Below are 20,035 nucleotides of genomic sequence, written 5' to 3'. Positions count from 1 at the left end.
ACGTAGGGAATGAGATTGTCTTTTGGGTCTTGAGAACATTTTACTATTATTTCGTGCACAATCTGAATAATATTACAGAAACTGGGAATATATTTAGTCTTGCCTTCCTTCCTCCGATTCCAGCGCTCTGAGACACCCACCCCCTCAAGCCTTACGGCAGCCTGCTTCGGACCCTGACCCACACCTGTAGTCACCTGAACTGGATTAGGACCGCGGAAGCGAACTGCCATCCATTATCATTATATTTCTCAAAATACGCGAGGAAAAGCCTAAGGGCGAAAAAAAAAAAAAGTTGTATTTTTCTTTTGCACGTGAGACTTTGAGGGCGGGAAACACGTTCAGGCCGGCGTGGGCTCTGCGAAAGGGGCTTCCCTCCTCCCCCCCTTTCCCGCTCCGCCGTTGAACTCCGGCGCCGGGTTGCGGCCGAAGCGGAAAGCGCGATCAGGCAGCCGCCCCTCTTCCCGCCCCCTCGAGAAGTCACGTCCCGCCGGGCCCCGCCCCGCCCCGCGGTGAGGGCCGTGACTCCCGTCACACGCGCACACACACAGACGCACGCGCGCGCGCGCTGCCGTGACGTCACGCCCCCTCCGCCGTCCTCCCCGCCCCTCCGTCATGGCGGCGGCGGCAAATTAGGGCACAGCTCGCACCGCCTGGCGCGCGCCCGCGCGCGCGCGCCCACCACACCCCCCCCCTCCCTTCCCCTCCCTCTCCCCACCCGGCGCAACGACCCGAAGCGGCGCCGATCGTCGCCCGGGCCCCCGCCCGCCCGCCCGCCCGCCCCCTCCTTCTCCTCCTCCCCGACCCTCTCCCTTCCCCTACTCTCCCTACTCCCCCTGCCCCTTTCCGCGCCCCGCGGCGCCCGCAGGTGAGTTCGGGGGTGGGCGGCTCGTTTATTGATAGTTATTTATTTTCTGTGTAACCAGGGAAGCTCTGCGGCCGCACGTTTCTCCCCCCCTCCGCCCCTTCCCCTCACGTTCCCCCCCCCCCAACCCCCGCCGCGTTGTGTCTGAGGGGAGGGGGGAGGCAGCCGCACGCCGCGGGGTCGGTGTCCGCGGAACTTCCCCGCGGGGGCGGAGCGCGGCGGGGCCACGCCCCTCAACCGGCGTTGTCGCCCCCGCCATGGCTTCAGCTGAAGGACGCGTCCCCCTGTCCCGGGGTAGCCCCGGGTGTCAGCTGCCGGGCCTCCGGCGTGTCCTTCCCCGGAGCGCTACGGGGTAGGCGCCGCCCGGGAGCGGGCGGCCGGCCGGTCGGCCAGGCCCCCGTGGTGTGGGAGAAGGGCCTGTTGCCCCCTCCGCCCATCGGCGGCTCCTGAAGGGCGATGAGCCGGCGGCTCCTCCGCCGCAGGGGCTGCGGCCTGCCCACACCTGCCCCTACCTTGCGTGGGCCGTGGCTCCCGCCCGAACCCCCCCGGCTGACTCATCCCGGCTTTTCGCTCCTTGCCGATCCTGCCCGGATACAGATCTTTCTCTCATTCATCGCCGTAGTAACCGAGTAGCTTACGTTCCGCTCTCGCAGGCTGCTCGTCTGCCCCGGCTCTGCCATTGTCTGGCCCTGCTGGGACATAGAGTCAGCGCAGGGCTTCTGCCTCACCGATCTGTATACCCCTCCATGTACGCTTTCAAACCCAGATAGCGCTTGGCAAATTAAAAAGGCAAGTGAATGAAAGCTTGTTAATGAAAGCTGGCTTTGTTGTAGATTTAATATTGTGGTAAGGCAGTTTAAAGCTGGAAAGGGTTGAAAATCTTTATAGTAGCTCACTCATGTTATTTCTGTTTTTCTTCCTAAAAGAGAAATTTAACCATTTGCCTAGAATGCTCACTTAATTGTAATTCCCTCTAAGGTCAACTGAAGCAACTGCCCAGATAAATGACTGTCATATTTTCCAGTATTTCTATCCATTAAGTGCCACTAGAGGATCAGTAATGGAAGCAATATTGCTTCATTCCCAGTAGAACTGACATGTTTGAACTCAGTATTTCTCAGTCTATTAAAAACAGTCTCATAGTCATACTGTAATATATTGTTGGAAAAGTACTGAAAAATTGATCTTCCAACCTGATTATGATTGGGTGCTTTGGAAAGCCTACTTGTTACATGAAGTGTTTTTACAGACAAACTTCTGCGAGGCTAAACTAGTCCACACATGCAAGTCTCATCTAAAATCCCCACCGAAGTCTTCTGGTGAAGTTACTGAATGCTTGAATGTTTTCCTTCTTGTTGATGAGGGGTGTGGTCTTGTAGACCTGCAACTTCTTTAAATTCAGAACGTTTGGATAAAGAACACGTTATAAATATATGGCTGTAGATGACTGTGAACTGAGAGTGATTACCTGTTGCAGAGATTGGTATCAGGAGGATGACACAAACCTGTGAATCTATCAGTGTGGCATGCTGCCCTAAAAATGATTTGAACTCTGGTGCTACTGTTTGGTTGCCTTACTAAATCTCCCTGCCCGTGCTTGAGTGAGCACTTGCTGACTTGAGACCGCACGTGCTTTGAAATAATTCCTCACCAGCAGCAAGAAGTACTCCCTCTGCTAGAGCGGCGGTTTAGAGTGATAAAGTCTGTGGTTGGTAAGTGAGGCTTGGTAACCCAGGCTCTAGGTAGGAGCTGTGTTCAGCCCAAGATTGACACAATTTTCAAGTGGGACCTAACTACCATTGTGGTGATGGTATTATTTGTAAAAGAAGGCCATCTGTGACTGTGCTGTTATTTCTGGACCTGTGTTTTTACTCCATTAGAAATCAGTGGTGGTATTAATGACCTGTGGTTTTGGTTATAAACAGGCAGCAAAATATCTAAATGCAAAAGGCAAGTCTCAGCCCTGCAACAGTCAAATTGATAAGCAGTAGATCTTGGCAGCAGCTGGTGAACTGTTCTTATGGGCAGTAGCGTAATGCTATTGCATTTTGGCTTTCAAATGCTGCGTGGTAAATGTAGCTTGATGCACAGTAGGAATTTGCAGGTAAGGACTAAAACCTAGCAGGGCCTCATCACTGGGGGATGATACTCCCTGTATTCACTGGTAGACTTGTATTGCCCATTATCTGACATAAAACCTTTTTGTTGTCTAGGATGGGACAAATTGCATGAGGAAATGTCACTCTGACTATAGCTCCTGTTCTCAGGTCAGCCCACATGAAACAAGTGACAGCAGGGTTAGAGTAAGGAGCAAAGTAAGTTTCAACAAGTGTAGCCTTTTATTCCCCCAGTGGTAATAGAGTTGAGGAAGGAAGTTATTTTTGCAGGGAGTAATAGGTAATAGTTTTGATCTCTAGCTTTTAAAAGGCAATATTCTTGCAGCGAATCTGTTACACCAGAAGTAATCCTCTTGCCCTTGCTTTGAGGCTTATGTAGTATGCACAATGCCTTATTTCCTCTGCTCCATTACATCTCTCACACAAACCCTTGTCTTACTCTATTAAACTGCTTCTGTTCTCTCTTCCATTTTCCTTCTGTAGTAGAACGCTCTCCTTCCTCTGATCTTGTCTCTCAAGCTGTGTCTCCTTTTTTCGTCCCACTCATTCTTGTAGAAAGGCCTTTCCTGAGATATTTACAGTATCTGAGTCAATATTTTTCTGTTTCCTTTTGTAAACAAAAACAGTCATTCACAATTCAAAATGAGTAATTCAGTTGCTGTGCTGTGGGCTCCTCTCAAAGGCGGACCCGTGATTCTGAAGTGCATTTTCAGGCTGACAGTCTTTTATGTGAAGCTGAAGATATTTCTTCCGTTCAAGTTTTTAAGTCTCCCTTCTCATTTCACTATAAAAATACCTTTAAGAATGGATCAACTGAAGTGATTACTTTGTTTTCATCCAAGGTTTTTTTTCTTCCTTCTCTTCCCAAGGAAACATTAACCACCATTTAAATAAACTGGAGTCTGATTCTCACTTTTTTTTTCCTGCTCCCTCCAGAGATGCTAAAATAAGCATGCTGAAATTTTTGTGAATTAGACCTCACTGTTGTACATGGATCACTGTGCTGCAATGGAGTCTCATGCTTACTTTGACCATCTTACTTTTTTCTTTCATTTTCTGAATTCATTTGGAATTACATTTTGAAGAATAACCTTTGTTATATATTCAGACTTGTTCTGTGATCAACGATGAAGTGTCTGGATGCCTCTGGAATATCCATTAGGTTGATTCTTTCGGGACAGACCAGTTCAGGTTGTCTGGAAGGGCTCCCAATCACTGTGTAAGCATTGCAAGAAGTGTCTTGGTTTCAGGACTGAGTCTGTGCTGAACAAACCAGAACTGAAACATGCTGGGGAGCTTTTGCGTTTTGATGATTGGTATCTTTCACATCTGGTGGTGTGAAAATGTGATGTAAAGATGGCATCTGGTGATCTAGCCTGAGGAGATCTGTTCTTAAAAGGACCCTGAAGTTGGTTATTTTTCCAAATGTCCCTGCTTTATCAAAGTGTTAGTTGGTAGGAAGGGATGAAGGATGACTGCGTATTGTGCAAAAGCTGTGCTTATCCTCAGCTAAAATTTCTTAGGTTTCTGAATCATAATACATTGCCTGTAGAGTACTCTGATGGAAGAGGCAACATAAATAAATGTAGGATTACTCCTACAAGGGAAAAAGAGTGAATGTTGGCTCAGAGTTTTGACATTTTTTCATTACTTTATAAATCATTACCATGGGTCAAGCCATACCAAAGACTCAGCTGAATCTTTCTAGTAAGACATTTCAAGTATTTTGAAACACATGGGAAGAGGCAGAGCTTCAGGAGTATAGTCTTCATTAAAGAGTCCGCTCCTGCTTTCAATACTGAATGAGTTTCAGAAACTAGAGTTGCTATTTAATGGAAGAATGCTTAGCTAATTTTACATCAACTCTTCTCGTTTTGCAGCTTTTATTTTGACAGACAGTTTTTTCTTTTCCAAACTACCCACTCACACGGTAGCCATGCTGCAGCACAGTTACAGGTCTGTTTATCCTCAGTAACCAGTTGTACTGCTACTAATTTGAATTCCTTTCCAGGGAGGAGGGAGGTTAGAAGTTAGCCCAGGCATCTTGGATAGGTAGACAGGTCAATGCTTTTCTTTAGCTTGCTATTATTATTAGTTATTGTTATTATTATTGATCATGAGGCTTCATTTTTGGATTGTGCTTTGGTTTGAAGCCAAACCCCACTCAGTTTCAAGGCATTTCAAATGTAATCAGGAATGCTCTTAAGATTGTTCCAATTGCTGTGTATGTAGCATTTTGCTCATTCAAGGTCTTTTAAAGTTTTAAACTTGGCTTAAGTAGTTCTTCTAAAAGTAACTGTGCTCTCACACTAGTAAATTCTCTAGCTTCTTCAGTATCTCTTAGGTAGCTGTTCTGTAGCATGAATGTCTCTACATGCCTTTATGTTAGACATCCATTCTGATGCCCAAAGTGGACTGCTGCTTATTTGGAAATGACTCTCTGAAGTGATGGAGAACTTAATTTTATCTTAAAGGCCTAAATACTGTTATTTGATTCATCAAGTAGATTGTGCATTGAAAGTAGTTATTCAGACTGTTTCTAATACAAAGAGCTAAAAGATGTTGTTTAATCTGAAATTTCCTTTTAATGTGTTGTATGTTTTTTCCCTAATTCCATACTGCCTTCTGTAAATTTTTTCCCCCTTGTCCTTTATGGCTGTTTTTAATTTCTCTCTACCTTAGTTTTTCGTTACTGGGAAAAATTATTGTTTGGATATCTGAAAAAAAGTGACAGAACAGGTAAAATAAAACAGGGTAGTTCTTTGGCCAGAACTTGCTATTGGGTGTGGATTTCTATTTCGTAAGTATTAATGTCTGGGTGAGAAATCCAGGACACTGAGCCATCTGTTCTTCCAGTCCCTACAATAAATGTGGGATTTCCTCTGTTGACCACATGTTTTCCATTGCTATTGGAACACTAAGATGAATTCAAGACAGTTGTAGTCACTGTTCCACATTAAAATTTCAAAGCATCATAACAGAGAATCTGAGAAAGCAAACAATCAGGAAAACACCGATCGGAGGGTTAGAGAAAGAGAGACTCCTCAGAACCTGTCTTTTCTCCTCAAATTGTAGTTAAGTCTTCAGAATCCCTCAAAACCTCTTTGCATGGATACATGTGTAATTTTGTGTGTGATTGAGTTGGGGAGCACTGGGAAGGAGGCACATGGTGAGTAACTGTTGGGTTTGCTTTAATGTTGGAGTCTGTATGCTAAGCAGGAGTGAGAAGTGCCACTGTTGGCAGCAGGCAGGATGCTGGAGCAGGGGGCAGTTGCTTTTACCCTGCAGGGTTCTTACTAAAACAAGAATGCATAGGATATCAGGGCAAAAACTTGGATATTGCTTCACGATTATTACATAATTCCTTGTTATGTATGAGTTCATGACCTACTGCAGCCATATAAAAAGCAAACAAACAATCAAATAAACAAAAAACCCAAAACACTGTTCTTTCCTTACAGCCTTCCTCAGTTACCAAGAGAAAACTCTAGGAGCCCTGTAAGAGCACTGCCGCATTTCAGGACCACCCAATGGCGTCCTCTACTGCTGTGCCTGTAGGATTTCACTATGAAACAAAATACGTAGTTCTCAGCTACCTGGGACTTTTAGCACAAGAGAAGCCACAAGAACATCCGCCTCCTTCAAGTCAAGGTAATAGTTGTACGTTCATCTTTTTCTATTTACATATGCAGCTGTGTTTGTAGTTGGTTCTTCAGCTGTTTTATGGATGGATGTGGAATGTTAGCGTGATGTTTAGTGTCGTGTATCCGTTATTTTATGAATTTAAAATAATGGGAAGAGATGCTGATGGAAACAAAGCTGTACTGAGTTTAAATTTTAATTTGAGCTATGTCAGGGTTGACTGGAGTTTATCAAGCAAATAATTGGTTTTAGTAGCTGTCTTGAGGTTAGGAGGGATGGATACACATTATATAGTTGAGAGGTGTCCCTGCCTGTGGCAAGGAGGTTAGAGTAGATGATCTCTAAGGTCCCTTGAAACTTAAGCCATTCTATGATTCTATGATTCAGTCACCTTTGTTGAGTCATCTTGAGAATTTCAGCCCATGCTTCTTTTTTTGGGCGGCAAGTGAAAATAAGTGGCAATGAGATGGTGTTTACTGGCATAAACTTTGAGGAGTGACTTGAGCAATCTCATATGCTAAATAGTTTTGACCTATTACGTTAATGCTTCTGTTGTTGTCAGTCAGTGGTAGTGCAGAGATGTGAGGCTTAACCAGGCCTATGCTGCATCTGTTTATTTTTTTATTTTTAAGATGTCAAGGGTGCATGGAGTCACATAGGGTCAGATGTTCTGTCCAGAGCAGGTTTTTATGCATACAGGTTAAATAAATAAATGGGAGGCAGAATAAAAGAAGTTTGATAGATTGTGTTTCACATGAACCTATCTAGTAAAACTTCTCTGTCTTGTGGTGGCAAGTACATAAATAGTGTTGTTTGTCAGGATTATTTTGGTGCTTTTTCACTTCTTAGTGATGTTCCAGTCACTACCGGCTCCCATGATTCAGAACTTTTTCTAATGAAAGGTGTATTAAAAAACACACAAAGGCAGTCTTCAGATTTTTTTTTTTTTAGTAAGCGTGTAAGACTGCATATTCTGTCATTTACTGAACTTACCTGTTATGAAATCAGAAGTGCCTGAGAAGAAATAATAGCATCAACGTTGTGACAGTTATTTTTTCAGTTTGGCACTAAAGCAGATAGCATACACTGATTGTATTTTATATCATGTATAAAATTAATTTTACTGTATTTAAGGTATTTCTACCCAAGGTCCTTGAGAGGACCTGAGTGCCAAGATGCTGTTTCATAAAACTCTTCTGTTGGAAAATGTGCATATTTAAAAGTAACATCTTATTCTGAGTATCTGGCACATGGATGATCCCTGCTTGTGTAAAGCTGTACCAAAGCACTCTGCTCTGTATGTTCTATGTCCTCCCTTGGGAAAGAAAAAGAGAAGAAGCATCCCGGCACTGCCTAATGCACTGCTGGAAAGTAGCTGGGTATTACAGTAACAAGGGTGGTCTGAGAAACCTGGTTAGAACAGAAGAGGTGTGAAATCCAGTAAATGAAAATGAGTAGTTGTGTAGAATCCCATCATGAAGATGAAACTTCTGGTAATGAAGACATTTGAGAGGTAATAACAGTATAACATTACATGGTGGTTGTCTGTGTTTTTCAAGCACTTTCAGCAGCTGTGGTACAATATCTTGACTGATCCCCAAGTTCCTTTCATTGATGATTTTTGTGATACTTCAGAACGCTGGTTAGTAGATTTTCTACTCTTTATGGCTGGAGGCTGCGGATTATGAATTGAGAAGATTGTGACAGAAGGTACCTGTCACTCTTATGGTGCTTTATTTGGTTATTATGGTGACAGACCTTTCATCAAACACAGTGGAAGCAGAGATGACAGCTATCACTTCTTTCTGTTTAGCTGCGGAACACTTCTCAATTTCATATTTCATTCATATGAGATATCGACTCTGGTATATAGTACTTTCTCTTCATATATTTTTTGTAGATCCAGATAAGTCCTTACTCTTTGTCTGATTTCTGTATCATATTGCAATATAATGGGAGTATCTAGAAAAGCTAGTTTTTGTTTGCCTTTGTAATACTGACCTCTTTTCATCTCCTTTCATTATGGGAGAGTGAGGGACTCCTCTAGAGGGCAGTTTAGAGCAGGAGCCTCGATATTGAAACGTTCCATCACCCACTGGAGGATCTTCTCTTCTTCCCTTGCATGTATATATTAAGTGGTTAAAGACAGCACATCAGTTGTAGTTAGTATTTCTGTTCCCCCTTCAGACTCCTTCTACAACAGTCTCCCTGATTTCAGTGAAGTTTCAACACTCCGGTTAAACTAGAGAATGAATCTGATGTGTCAAAGAAGTGATCTTTCCAAACAGGAGTAGTTCTATTTTACCTCTGCTGGAACTGATAGGAGAAATTGAATGCTTTTTTCCATTCCCATCTCTTTCTTCGTAAGGTCAACTCCCCCAAGCCTCTGCTTTCCTGCATTTTATACTAGAGAGTTCTCTTTCTCATGTTTGTCTTTTTGCTCCAAAACCTCAAATAAGAGTAAATCTTCAAGATATGTGTAAGATTTAATGTTAAAACTTGTTTGGTTTTCTTTGTTTTGTTTTTTGTTTTTATTTTTTTTCAGACATGATATGCTTTACCAGACTGTGATTTTTGGGACCATTTTGTTTAGTGAAGAGAAAACTCAGGCAAATTACCTAGAAGTGTACATCCATTTGGATCTCTACGTTGGTCTTGATTTTGTTGCAAGAAAGATGGTTTCAATTACAAAAGTTAAAGCCACTTCAAGCAAAGAAAGCTGATCTAAGTCAACATCTGATTACTACTCAGAAAGCTTTATGTAGGTATCTTCTCAGTGCAGGGACTGAAGAGAGAACCATCTGCAGTATTCCAATTGTTGAAGAAAATATGGTTTTATTGGACAAACCTGTCTTTTAACATTACAACTCTGTTGTATTCAGTAGTTTACTTCAGTGTAGTATTGTGTAGTGTCTTTCAGAGGAAAATGAGTAAACTGGGCAATAGGCAAGAGAGATTATTCCTATTATAGTTTTTGCACAACAGTGGTTCTGCATAGGACTCAGTTTATCTAAAACAAAGCAGCAAAATTCTGTTACTTTTTGGTAGGTTTTTAGGTAGGTGAATAATTAAAATTGGATAAATCTGATAAAACATGCCCAGTAAGATATCATCTGCAGAAGTTCATGTGGTTTGAAGCAACAGATGAGCACAATTATTTAAACTGCGTAGAAGTTCTCAGTTAACTGTTCATTAGATTGTGGAGAAATGCCTTAGTATTTTTTTCAGAACACTGTTTTATCTGTAACTACTGATTCATACACAGAAAATAAATACCAGGTATTGGAAAACATTTCTATGTTTTTCATCCTGAAGTTCATGCTCATTATAGAAGCTTCCAGTCAGCTGCAGTTGTTCAGTACTACTTATTTTTTAAGTGAGTCAAAGTACTTTGATTTTATGGTTCGGTGTATTTGTATTGCAAATGCTTCCTTGTGTTTCATTGAGGAGTAATTTCTAATGTATGTATATTTTTTAATCTTCTTCTCCATGGTTTAGCCCCATCCACTGAGCTTGTGGCAATAATGAAGATTGTGAAAGAAAGTAGTTTGTGTTTTCCTTGACAGAATGAGAAATCTTAAACTCTTATCTTACATAGCATCTGGAAGACTTATCATTAGTGCCACTGTTACATGGTGGCATGAATTATTCAAGGGGTGAACAAGGTTTTGACACTTCTACAATTTCCCTGAGGTGCATGCTCTCCACAGTACTTTAATCCAATTATTGTGCACAGAGTTCTTTTGATCATTTATTATCTGTTATGGAATTGCTGTATGAAGTGCTGTACGTAATCAGCAATCAATGAATTTTAGTGTTTTCTCACACATGTTTGTTACAGCTGTGAAACATTGAACTGGGTTACTGGGAGAAGTGGGTTTGATGTTTATGTGTTCACTTGCTTGGGTTAGAAAACGCATCTACAGATAGTCAGGGTCAGTCGGGTTTTATGCATTGTGATTAAGCTAAAGGCTCTTTTATATGGCTTTGACCGTCATGGTTTGTATAGCTGTTGTTGCAAGATTTTCTGTTACCAGGTGACACTTGGAGTGGCTGTTGCAAAATATCTTGGTTTTCCTTATACTCCTTTTTCACTTACCTTTACAGTATCTACTGTTGATATATAGGAAATGAAGGAGGTTTTGAGGTGTTTTTTGCTTAGATGAATAACTCATTCCTTAGAAACTTTCCTCTTGGGGCAAAACATGCCTACTTTGGCTTAAAAGGTACATGTTGTAGGTCAGACCAATCTACTTCGTGGTAATGACAGAGCTATTTGCTATTTCCTGAACTCTGGCAAGGAAAGGAAGTTTTTGGGGTGTGACTCAGAGAACAAAGAGTTGGTCCCTCAGGTAATGTAAATTCCCACTTATCTGAGCCTCCTCTCTGCCAACAAAAAAACCTGACTGCTAGTTGGCCACCTCTCATCTCTTTTTGGATCTTCATATTTTGCAATTTTTTAGTTTCTTGTAAGCAAAAACTTCTTACGGCTTACAAAGAACTTATTTTTTAAACATTTCTCAAATCAATGTCTATGTCTATGTGTCGCAATCTGTATTCTGGAGTTTGCTGGAGTAATGGATATACTTTTCATTTAAAGAAACAGATAAACATGTTTGTAAAGAGCTTTCTTATATTTTTATCACTTTGCGGTTGTGCCTTTGGTACCAAAGGCCTATAATAGGCAAACCCGTTTTTTTACAGCATAGGAAATAATTCAGTGCTTATGGATCTTTCAGCTACCATTTCTGGTGTGACCATTTGCATTACAGAACAGTGAAAATACGTTTTCTTCTACTAGAAGCTTTTTTTACTGTTTTATTCTACTGATTTACAAACTGTCTTGGGAGTTGTCTAATGGAGAAAAAGATACGTCTTGCTTAGGACTTTTGCTATTGGAACATGCCATTCTCCAACATTGGGTTTGATTTTTTGTTAGTAGTTATCAATGTACAGGAGATGCAGAAAGCTGATGTCCATTGATAATTAGGGAAATAAACAGTGCAAAGTCACTGTTCTGGGATGGGTAGGTTTTTGATGTTCTGGCACAACTGAATAATCAGGTGCTATTGGAATCAGCAGCTGCTGCAAAGCTGTGGGTGTTACGAGATGGAGACCATTGGCTGCAGCACTGATTATCTAAACAGCTCTTTTGTATGCTGGCAGCAATGGAATTTCTCTTCCTTCCATTTTCCGGGTGACTTATTATCAAGTATGACAGCTTGTCATGTGTGATCATCATCACATTAGTCCCGTGAGAACGGGTGCTTTTCTGAATACCCTCATGCCTTCCATATACAGGGTGAAGCACAGGTTAAAATAGGAATTTGGGCTTGCATATACTTGTTGCACTTGACTGTGAAGTGGTGGTTTGGTCATTCAAAGAGGTGACCTTAAAGGGACTGACAGGTCATTATTGAGCATCTGTTCATTAACCAAAAGGAGGAACATTTTGTTCCTCTCTGGAATTTATTGTTCAGAGTGGCAAAGAAGAGGATGTTTGAGAAGGGATTTAAGAAGCTAAGCAAAGTTAGTCCAAACATGGTGGTGATGATCTAACTGTGTGGTTAGGTTAAATGGAGTTAAACTGTCTATCTGTTGTTCCTTTAAAGTGTTCACATAAATAAATGTAAACATATACATTGAGTTGAACATTGGTTTAGAAAGATTTTGTCTCACAGGTAGCTAATGAGTGCTGAGTTTTTAAGGATTTGCATGAAATGAGCAGGCTGAGTCTATGGATTTTTAACTTATTTTTCAAATGTAGGAGACCTGGCAAACTGATTGTGTAGTGTTTTCTTTAAGTAGAGAAAATAGGCAGTGTGTTTTACTATATATACTTTTTGTGTGTGTCAATAGTGTTGTTGCTTTTATGGTTTTCACACAATCAGATATGAAAACTAGTGATACTGTGTATCCATAATGGAGGAAAGAGGAAGGTGATAGAACGCTTAAAGTGAATTAAAGAAGAATTAAATAGAAACTAAACAAAGATAACAGGCAAGGGGTTTGACTCAGTGATCTCTCGAGGTCTCTTCCAACCAGGAAGACAATGTTTCAATCATGGTCACGAGAGAACATGAAGTTCCCAAAGAAGAGTTCTAAGGAGGAATGCTTGGTAGTAAGAGAGCTAAGAAAATGTGTTTTGGGTAACCCATTCACTGATACTGCTGAAAGTAGCAGAATGCAGGGCTAATGGTGAGTGGTGATTCACCCGAAACTTAGAGAAGGGAATTGCTGGAAGGGGAATTTCTTGTCAAAGAGAAGTTTTGTGGTTGATTTCATTTGTTTATTTATTTGTCTCAGGAGTAAGTTGACATAAAATTCACTTTTATATTTGTGTGGGTATAACAGAGATCCTTTTTATCTCTAAGTAGAACATTTTAAGTTAAATAAAGGAAGAAGATAGTGGGAGGCTATTGATTCAGTGATGTTTGGTGAAAAAAAAGACAGCAGTTAATGGAACAGTTTCCTGTGGAAAACACAGGTAGTGTGTTTTAAGAATGCAATTTGAAGGCATGCTTGAAAGCTTATGGAAGAAATAAAGATGAGCAAAATCAAAGGAAAAGCTGCTAAATAGCAGGAGTTTGGAACTTGAACTCTATCCCAGACATCTTGTCTTTCACTTTGTACCTTTCTCATAAAGCACTTACATGAGTAACCTTGCCTTATATTCGAAAGACTGACATTCAGTAGGCAGTTTTTTAAGATTCAAATGTTTTAAGTACCTTTGTTTTTTTTTGGAAATGTTTTTGTGTCTCTCTCTTGCTACAGCAAAATATTGAGATGATTGAGAGTCTTATGTAATCCTGAATAAGTGAAAGTATTTCTTGTTACCAAATATGTAAGGTCAGCACACATTTGCATCCCAAACCAGGCATGTATACTTCTGGGGATATGCAGTCGTTTGAAATTCCTGAGTTACTTGATGAGGAGATGAGAATTAACAATTGACTAATAGTTCTGGGGTTCTTTGCCTCTGTCGTTACTTATGAACTTGATCTTAAATTATTTCATTATGGACTATGGACTCCTTATGAAAAACAAAATAATGCACAGTTAATACATTTCTGAATTCTTCACTGATGTTGTTACACAGTTGCTCTGATGTTTTTTGTACATTTTGTAGGCATCAATGTCAATTTTATATTTTCTCATTAAAAATAAAGCTTATGCCTTCTTTGTTTTGGTGTGGTTTGATAATGATTGTATTAGTTTTAATGACTGATTATATGCCTTTTTTTTGATGTTGGTCTTAAATTTGTAATTAGTTTGTTCATAAAGCTGCATAAAGCTGTTACATGTTTTGTTAGTGGCTTTATAGTTTTTCTTTTTGGTGGTGTGGGGTTTTTTGTTTGTTTTGTGTTTTGGTTTTTGTTGTTGTTTTATTAATACTCTTTTTTAAAACACCTGTTCTGTCTTGAATAGGCCAGAATTTTATGGGCTTCTGGGATCATACAGTAAAACTTTCATAATAAGTGCACTTAAAGGATCATACTTTATATGTTGCTTTCTGAAATAAAACTTCCACCTTGAACTCCTTTGCAGTTACTTTATTTGTGTTACTACATTTGAATAGTTTCTCTGTTTCTTTTAGGGGCTCAACAACAGCTTGTGGCACAACATGCTTCAGAGAAAGAGGCTTTGGAGAAGATTAAAATAGAAATCGATGAGGAGCTAAAGCGTCTTGATGAAGAAATCTTGGAAGGTGCTCTTCAGATATTCCCGTTTCGGTTGATAATCTCTATGCACTATAGTGGTGGCTAATATGTACCAGGTACTCTAGTAAAGAGATTTTTGGAAAAATGGAAAGTCTTTTCCCTCCTTCCCCCACAAGATTTCTACACATAGTCACTTGATGTAAAATAGTTAAACTTTACTGTTTGGAGCGGTGGAGTCTACCAAAGCAAACAATTTAATAACTTTTAGTAGGCTACTATAAACTATGAAATGTAAGCAGAGCTCTTGAGCTGCTCCTAAGCTGCTCCACTTGATGACACAAGTGAAAACATTCCTCAGCAGCTAGCATTCAGGGGAGTGTTGACTTAAACCATCAAATTTCTCACTTTGGTTTATTTTTTATGACGTATTTTGACCTAGAGATGTGGGGTTTTTTATAGTTTTCCCAGCAAGGGATTGATTGAAAGCAGTCTTTATTTTGCATGTTTTAAACTGAGAAGGAAATGATCAAAATATCATTTAAAAAAATTATGCGCTAGCACTGATGTATATATAGCCACATGCAGGCAAATTTTACCATGGAAAAAAGGCTCTCTTGCTCCTATATCAGAGTTGTCATCAGCTTAAAATTGAGGATAGATGCACATCTAACTTGCTGGTTAGGATGCACTTGTGAAATAAGAGCTGGAGGGAAAATATAGTACAAAGTCATCTATGGCTTGTAAGTACCACTTGCAAAATATATTTGGGCCATACTTATTCTCCTACAATTTGTTCATGCCATCCTTGGCCTATAAAGTTGTGATTTCTTTCTTTCTTACATACACTGTGTTAACTGGTTCAATAAGAAATCTGAGACAGTTTTTGTTCTTTTATGAGGTTCTTATTTTATTTTGTGTACTTTCTTCTCTCAGCATTTACCACTACAGGATTTGACTGCCACACTTCCCCAGTGTTCAGTCCTGCCAATCCAGAGAGCTCAATAGAAGACTGCCTGGCTCATCTGGGGGAGAAAGTATCCCAGGAATTGCAAGACCATCTGCACAAAGCACTGCAGAGCTTGCTTAGCAAGTGAGTTCCCATTTGCTTTTTCCAAGGGAAGGTATTTCCTGTTCTGTTATGACCAGTAGTGAAATGCTAAAGATGGGGATACGTTTTTTATTGCATTTCTTTCTTCTCCAACATTCCTTTATCTGGCTAGCTGGTTTTGTTTTGGTTTTGTTTTTTTGTTTTGTGTTGTAATGTGTAAATACTTCTTTGTGGTATATGGTCTTTGCAGTAATGTAGGTTCTAAAATTTTACTCATTTTGTCATTGCACTTCTGGGACTACTAGTTTGAGCTGCTGGTAAAACTGGCAGTTGCCAGTTGTCATTGTCAATTTAAAGAATGCTAGGCTGTAACCTGATTAACTTCCTTTCCTTATAATTAATAGTGGAGCTAAAGGTTTGTTGGCTGTCTGTCTCAAGATGAGAGGGAGAGTTTCTCTGAAAGGATGATAGCAAGATGCTTTATGACCACTGTATTTTTTTTGTATTATAAATTACTAGCCTGATTTTAATGGATCCATGTGAGTTATTTCTGACTGTTCTGCATGACCTCCAAAATGTATTTGTACAGAGCTGGAGCTGGAAGGTGCTGCTTTGGGGACAATTACAGAAATGCAGCATTAGCAAATAGCTATCTGAGTCTGTGTCTTGGGTGAGGTGTGAAAATTAAGTGTTTCTATCTTGAGAGTAGCCTGATGGTCTAGGCTTTATGTGTTTTCTGTAGGAAAATGTTTTCCTTCTATGTATTTTTATATATATACAAATACACACATACATATAAAGTCTGTTCTTTTACCTGTGTTTGCTAGTGTTATGTGATGCAATATTTATTTTGCTTGTAATATCCTCTTCTTTTATATAAATATGAACAAGTATCTTGTGGTACAGTAGGTAGCTAGATCATGACAAGTTCTTGGAATTCAATAAGCAGTCTTCTACCCGGTGCCAGTCACCACTGTTACCCTTAAACTAAAGTCTGAACTTGCCATTTGTCATTATCTGGCTCAGGACAACTGCTTTTGAAGCAGGGCATATTCTTCTGTTACTTGGCAGAAAGATTTTAGTGTCTGATCCTAGAGGAAAGGAGTATGGAGGATGGGATTGTCATCATCCCTATTAAGGTAAGTGGAGATGTGCTGAATCTGAAATAGACAGATCTACTGATATACGAAGGGCATTTTATAATCAAAAGTGCTGTTTATAGCAAATAAAGGCTTCAACTGTAAAATAATGGTAATGCAATCAATCAGCCTGTCTTGGTTCATAGCCCATACTATTTAAAAATTTTACTCTGTCTTACTTTACGTCTATCTTACATGTGGATTTCTTAATGGAATTTTGTATCTTTAAAGTATTATAAAAAATTGTATGCAGGAGCTTAGAAATTTTGGTACCATATCAGATAACCTACTTATGTAGTGTCCTTTTAGTTGTATACTGCCAAATTATTATGAAATTCACTTAATTATATAAAACTGTGTAACAGGGAGAAGGTGATAGCTCCCTGATCCTCTCTGGTGCTGGTGTTTTATGTCCTGAAACACAAGTTCTTGAAATTTAGTAGCTGTAATAAATATGAAAATATTTTGTTCTCTGGAAACCAAGAATTTTATTTTATTCTTATTCTTTTGTTTCCTTTTATAACTTTCAGTGTTGGTTTAACTTCTGCAGGCCAGTGACATATCAAGAATATCGAGAGTGCACACAAGAGACAGCTGCTCATGCCAGTGGGTGGAACAAGGTACTAAATAAGTGACTTTCACTTTGGTATCACTTGCATTTACTTAGTGTCCAAACTGTTTTTTACTAGGTACAGTTATGCTTCATAGAGGAGCAAGAAGAAAAAGAACCCACTTAGCATTAGTATGAAATTTATTTTCATTGTCAGAATTGTAGTTGTGGACACAATATGTAGTTTTTAGATAGTTTAGCCAGAAATTATCCTGTGGAAGTATTGGGTCAGTCTTGTTTTATTATAGTAAAAAGAAAAGTTAGAGTTGTTTATTGAAATAAATTTACATAATTTTTTTTACACTAAATATTTTTTAATTTCCAAGAGAGATTTATTGTTTTAGCAGTCTGGCAATGACTTCTGAGATAGATGTTTTTGTAATATTTCTCTACTTTTTCTTTGCCCTCATCTCAGGTTCAAAATATATGCAAAAATATATGTTAAAAAAAGTGCTAAGCATGGTGAATATAAGAATAGATAGCATATTCACAGTATTTAAATTTTTCAGGAAACATAAGGTGTGTGTAAAAGGCCTTGGTTTCAGGAGTAGTTATCTCAAATGATACAAAGCTTCTTTTTAAAATCAAATGCAAATTTGTAAGTGAATTGCCTTATAATACTCTTAATGTACAATGAGTAGAATTACTGTTCCTAGATTCATCTTTCATTACTCATTCAAATTTATGATCTTAATCATTCTCTGGGTTGAGCAGGCATCAGAAAACCAATAAAAGAATGGAATAACTTAGCAAATTTAATCACAAACTGAGACTTAAAATTTAGTCTTAAATTTAAAATAGAACAAGACTTTTTTTCCCATAATTGTTTTTTCTTAATTAGATTTTCCTGCTTACTTAAGAAACTGATCATCTAGCCAAGGTGTGGGCACTTCTAAAGCAGTTTATTAAACATTGCTTGACAAGTTACTGCCCATAGCTCCATCAATTATAATTGGTGTGTGTGAGTTTTCCATTTACCATTGTGATTCATAGGATTTTAGTTTAAACAACCATGAAATCTGATTATCAGAAAGGTTTTTGAAAATTATCAAGCTGGTGAAAATTAAAAGCAGGCATAAAATCAGTCATTGGGGCTCAGCTGGCAAGGAAGGAGGTGGATGGAGCTTGTCAGTTGCCTACTGCCTCTCCATATGCTATGGGTACACCCCCCTTGAAGATACAACCCTAGCTAGGTGGATCAGCTGCATCTGGGGTTTTACGATTCAGCCTTCATGGCTGCTACATTTGGGCAGCCCCTGTGGCTAGTATGTTTTGGTCCTCATCAGCTCATGACTGAGAATATCATCTAGATGATGGCTTTGTCATCACCTTTGTGTACCTGTAACATTTGTTGCTACGAAACTTAGAGTCCACAAGCAAACTGGAATGGAAATTTTGTAGAATACAGCATCTGTTTGTATTGGTTTTGTGGTAGCTTGAATGCCTGGCAGTTCCGTTAATAATACTTGTTTTGAGGGGATAGAATACATCTGTGTTGGTTTAATTTCCTCTTAAATTCCATCATCTTTCTCAGAATTGTATTTTGTTACAGAAGAGACCTGAGGTATCTTTCCTCCAACCTAACTTACTTTTCACTGTAAGGAAGAAGCTGTTAGAAAAATAGAATTTAAAAGTACCTATAAATAGGCAGAGCATTAGGTCTAATTAGCAGGCATACAGCAGGAAAATGAGGCTGTGCTGGCCTCAAGCTTGTGAAAATCTGGTATATGCTTTAATTGCCTATCAGGAGAATGAAGTTTACTTCCTCTTGTGATTAAATAATAATAAAACTATTCAGCTAGCTGGGCTAGCTGAACAGAATAAGAAATCATTCCCTGTTATATGCTCATGGACTTGGCATACCCTCTGGTTCCTTGGGAGGAGCAGAAATTGAAGATGTACAATAGCTGTGGCAGATGTCAAAGGATTTAAAATTTGGAAATGCCTTTCCACAGATAGAATTTCATGTAATCAAGGGTGTGAATTTATCCAGACTAGAGGAAATAAAACCCCTGAGCCTAGAAGATGAAATGTATTTTCAGTTGCCAACGAGCTGTAGCTATTATGCTTAGTAGTGGTATCTTGCACAGCAGGATGTTTTTTGCTTTCAGTAGCCTATAAACTACTTGTATAAAATTTCACCTTTAAATTCTGAGACTTTGCTGTTGTAGGTGAGTATTATAATTTATGTGTACATATAAAAGCTCCACCTATTCAATATATTGAATATGATGCAGTTAGAGAGACCTACCCTGATTCCTGTAAGTCCCAGGATCTCTCGCAAAAGAGTCTTTGCAAATTGCCCTTCATGTTAATGTGTGCGTGAGACATGGTGCACAGGTAAGCAGATACTTCTGGAAGGTATTGGGATTACCTGACTGGCTAGCTGGGTGGAAGTAGAATGTGGACAAAGGCTTAATCTGCCTGGGAAGGTGTTGTTAGGCTCAGCTCAGCAAGGTGCTGAGACATCTCACATAAACAATTATATAGAAGGGCTGGACCAGATGATCCTTGAGGTCCCTTCCTACCTGATATTCTGTGATTCTATGATTTTAGTCATACCAGTTTTCAAAGAACCTTTTCATTATATTAGCATGAGCAGAGAAAGAAATTTCTAAATATGGCTGGTTTTTCCACTTAAAAATGTGAACCTTTTCTAGAGTTCAATGGTATGTTTGAACTGCTGAAGACATTTGGTTAACTGACTGGTGCATGGGATGTAAAGGAATGTGTTCAGTCACAAAAATGTGAATGTTCATCCCAATGAGGAAATACTGTAAACTGATACCTAAGAACATCAGTTCTTACATTAGCATCCCACAGAGGCAAAGTGCACAGACATTAGAAAACAGTGGTTCTCTGTAAAAAAAGTCAGGAAAAGAAATTACTTAGTGTATTTCTCAGAAATGGTGATGTGAAAATAATAGGCATGATGTTGGATTCTGTAAACAAAAGG

At 39.5% G+C, this 20,035-nt stretch overlaps 1 protein-coding gene across 8 annotated transcripts in view; it reads left to right on the top strand.

The window, feature by feature from the left end:
• Positions 1 to 587: 587 nt before the first annotated feature.
• BCL2L13 (BCL2 like 13) overlaps positions 588 to 20,035 on the top strand; it is a 39,508-nt gene continuing 20,060 nt past the window's right edge. For 4 of the 8 annotated variants that reach the window (XR_011730438.1, XR_011730441.1, XR_011730439.1 and 1 more), the window contains exons 1-5: positions 600 to 865; positions 6,441 to 6,630; positions 14,219 to 14,329; positions 15,216 to 15,372; positions 17,020 to 17,089. Coding sequence is in view for 3 of the 8 variants with exons in the window: in XM_071767435.1 (XP_071623536.1) it covers positions 6,510 to 6,630; positions 14,219 to 14,329; positions 15,216 to 15,372; positions 17,020 to 17,089 (459 nt within the window). In the remaining 5 variants the exon portion in view is untranslated. Of the gene's footprint in view, positions 866 to 6,440; positions 6,631 to 14,218; positions 14,399 to 15,215; positions 15,373 to 16,999; positions 17,090 to 20,035 lie in introns of those variants that run through there. The other 4 variants (XR_011730442.1, XM_071767435.1, XM_071767426.1 and 1 more) reach the window with 4 other exon arrangements.

This window comes from Heliangelus exortis, chromosome 1, assembly GCF_036169615.1.
Source record: "Heliangelus exortis chromosome 1, bHelExo1.hap1, whole genome shotgun sequence".
Taxonomy (NCBI): Eukaryota; Metazoa; Chordata; class Aves; order Apodiformes; family Trochilidae; genus Heliangelus; species Heliangelus exortis.
Note: the sequence above shows the minus strand (reverse complement) of the source record. Positions and strands in the feature narration are given on the sequence as shown.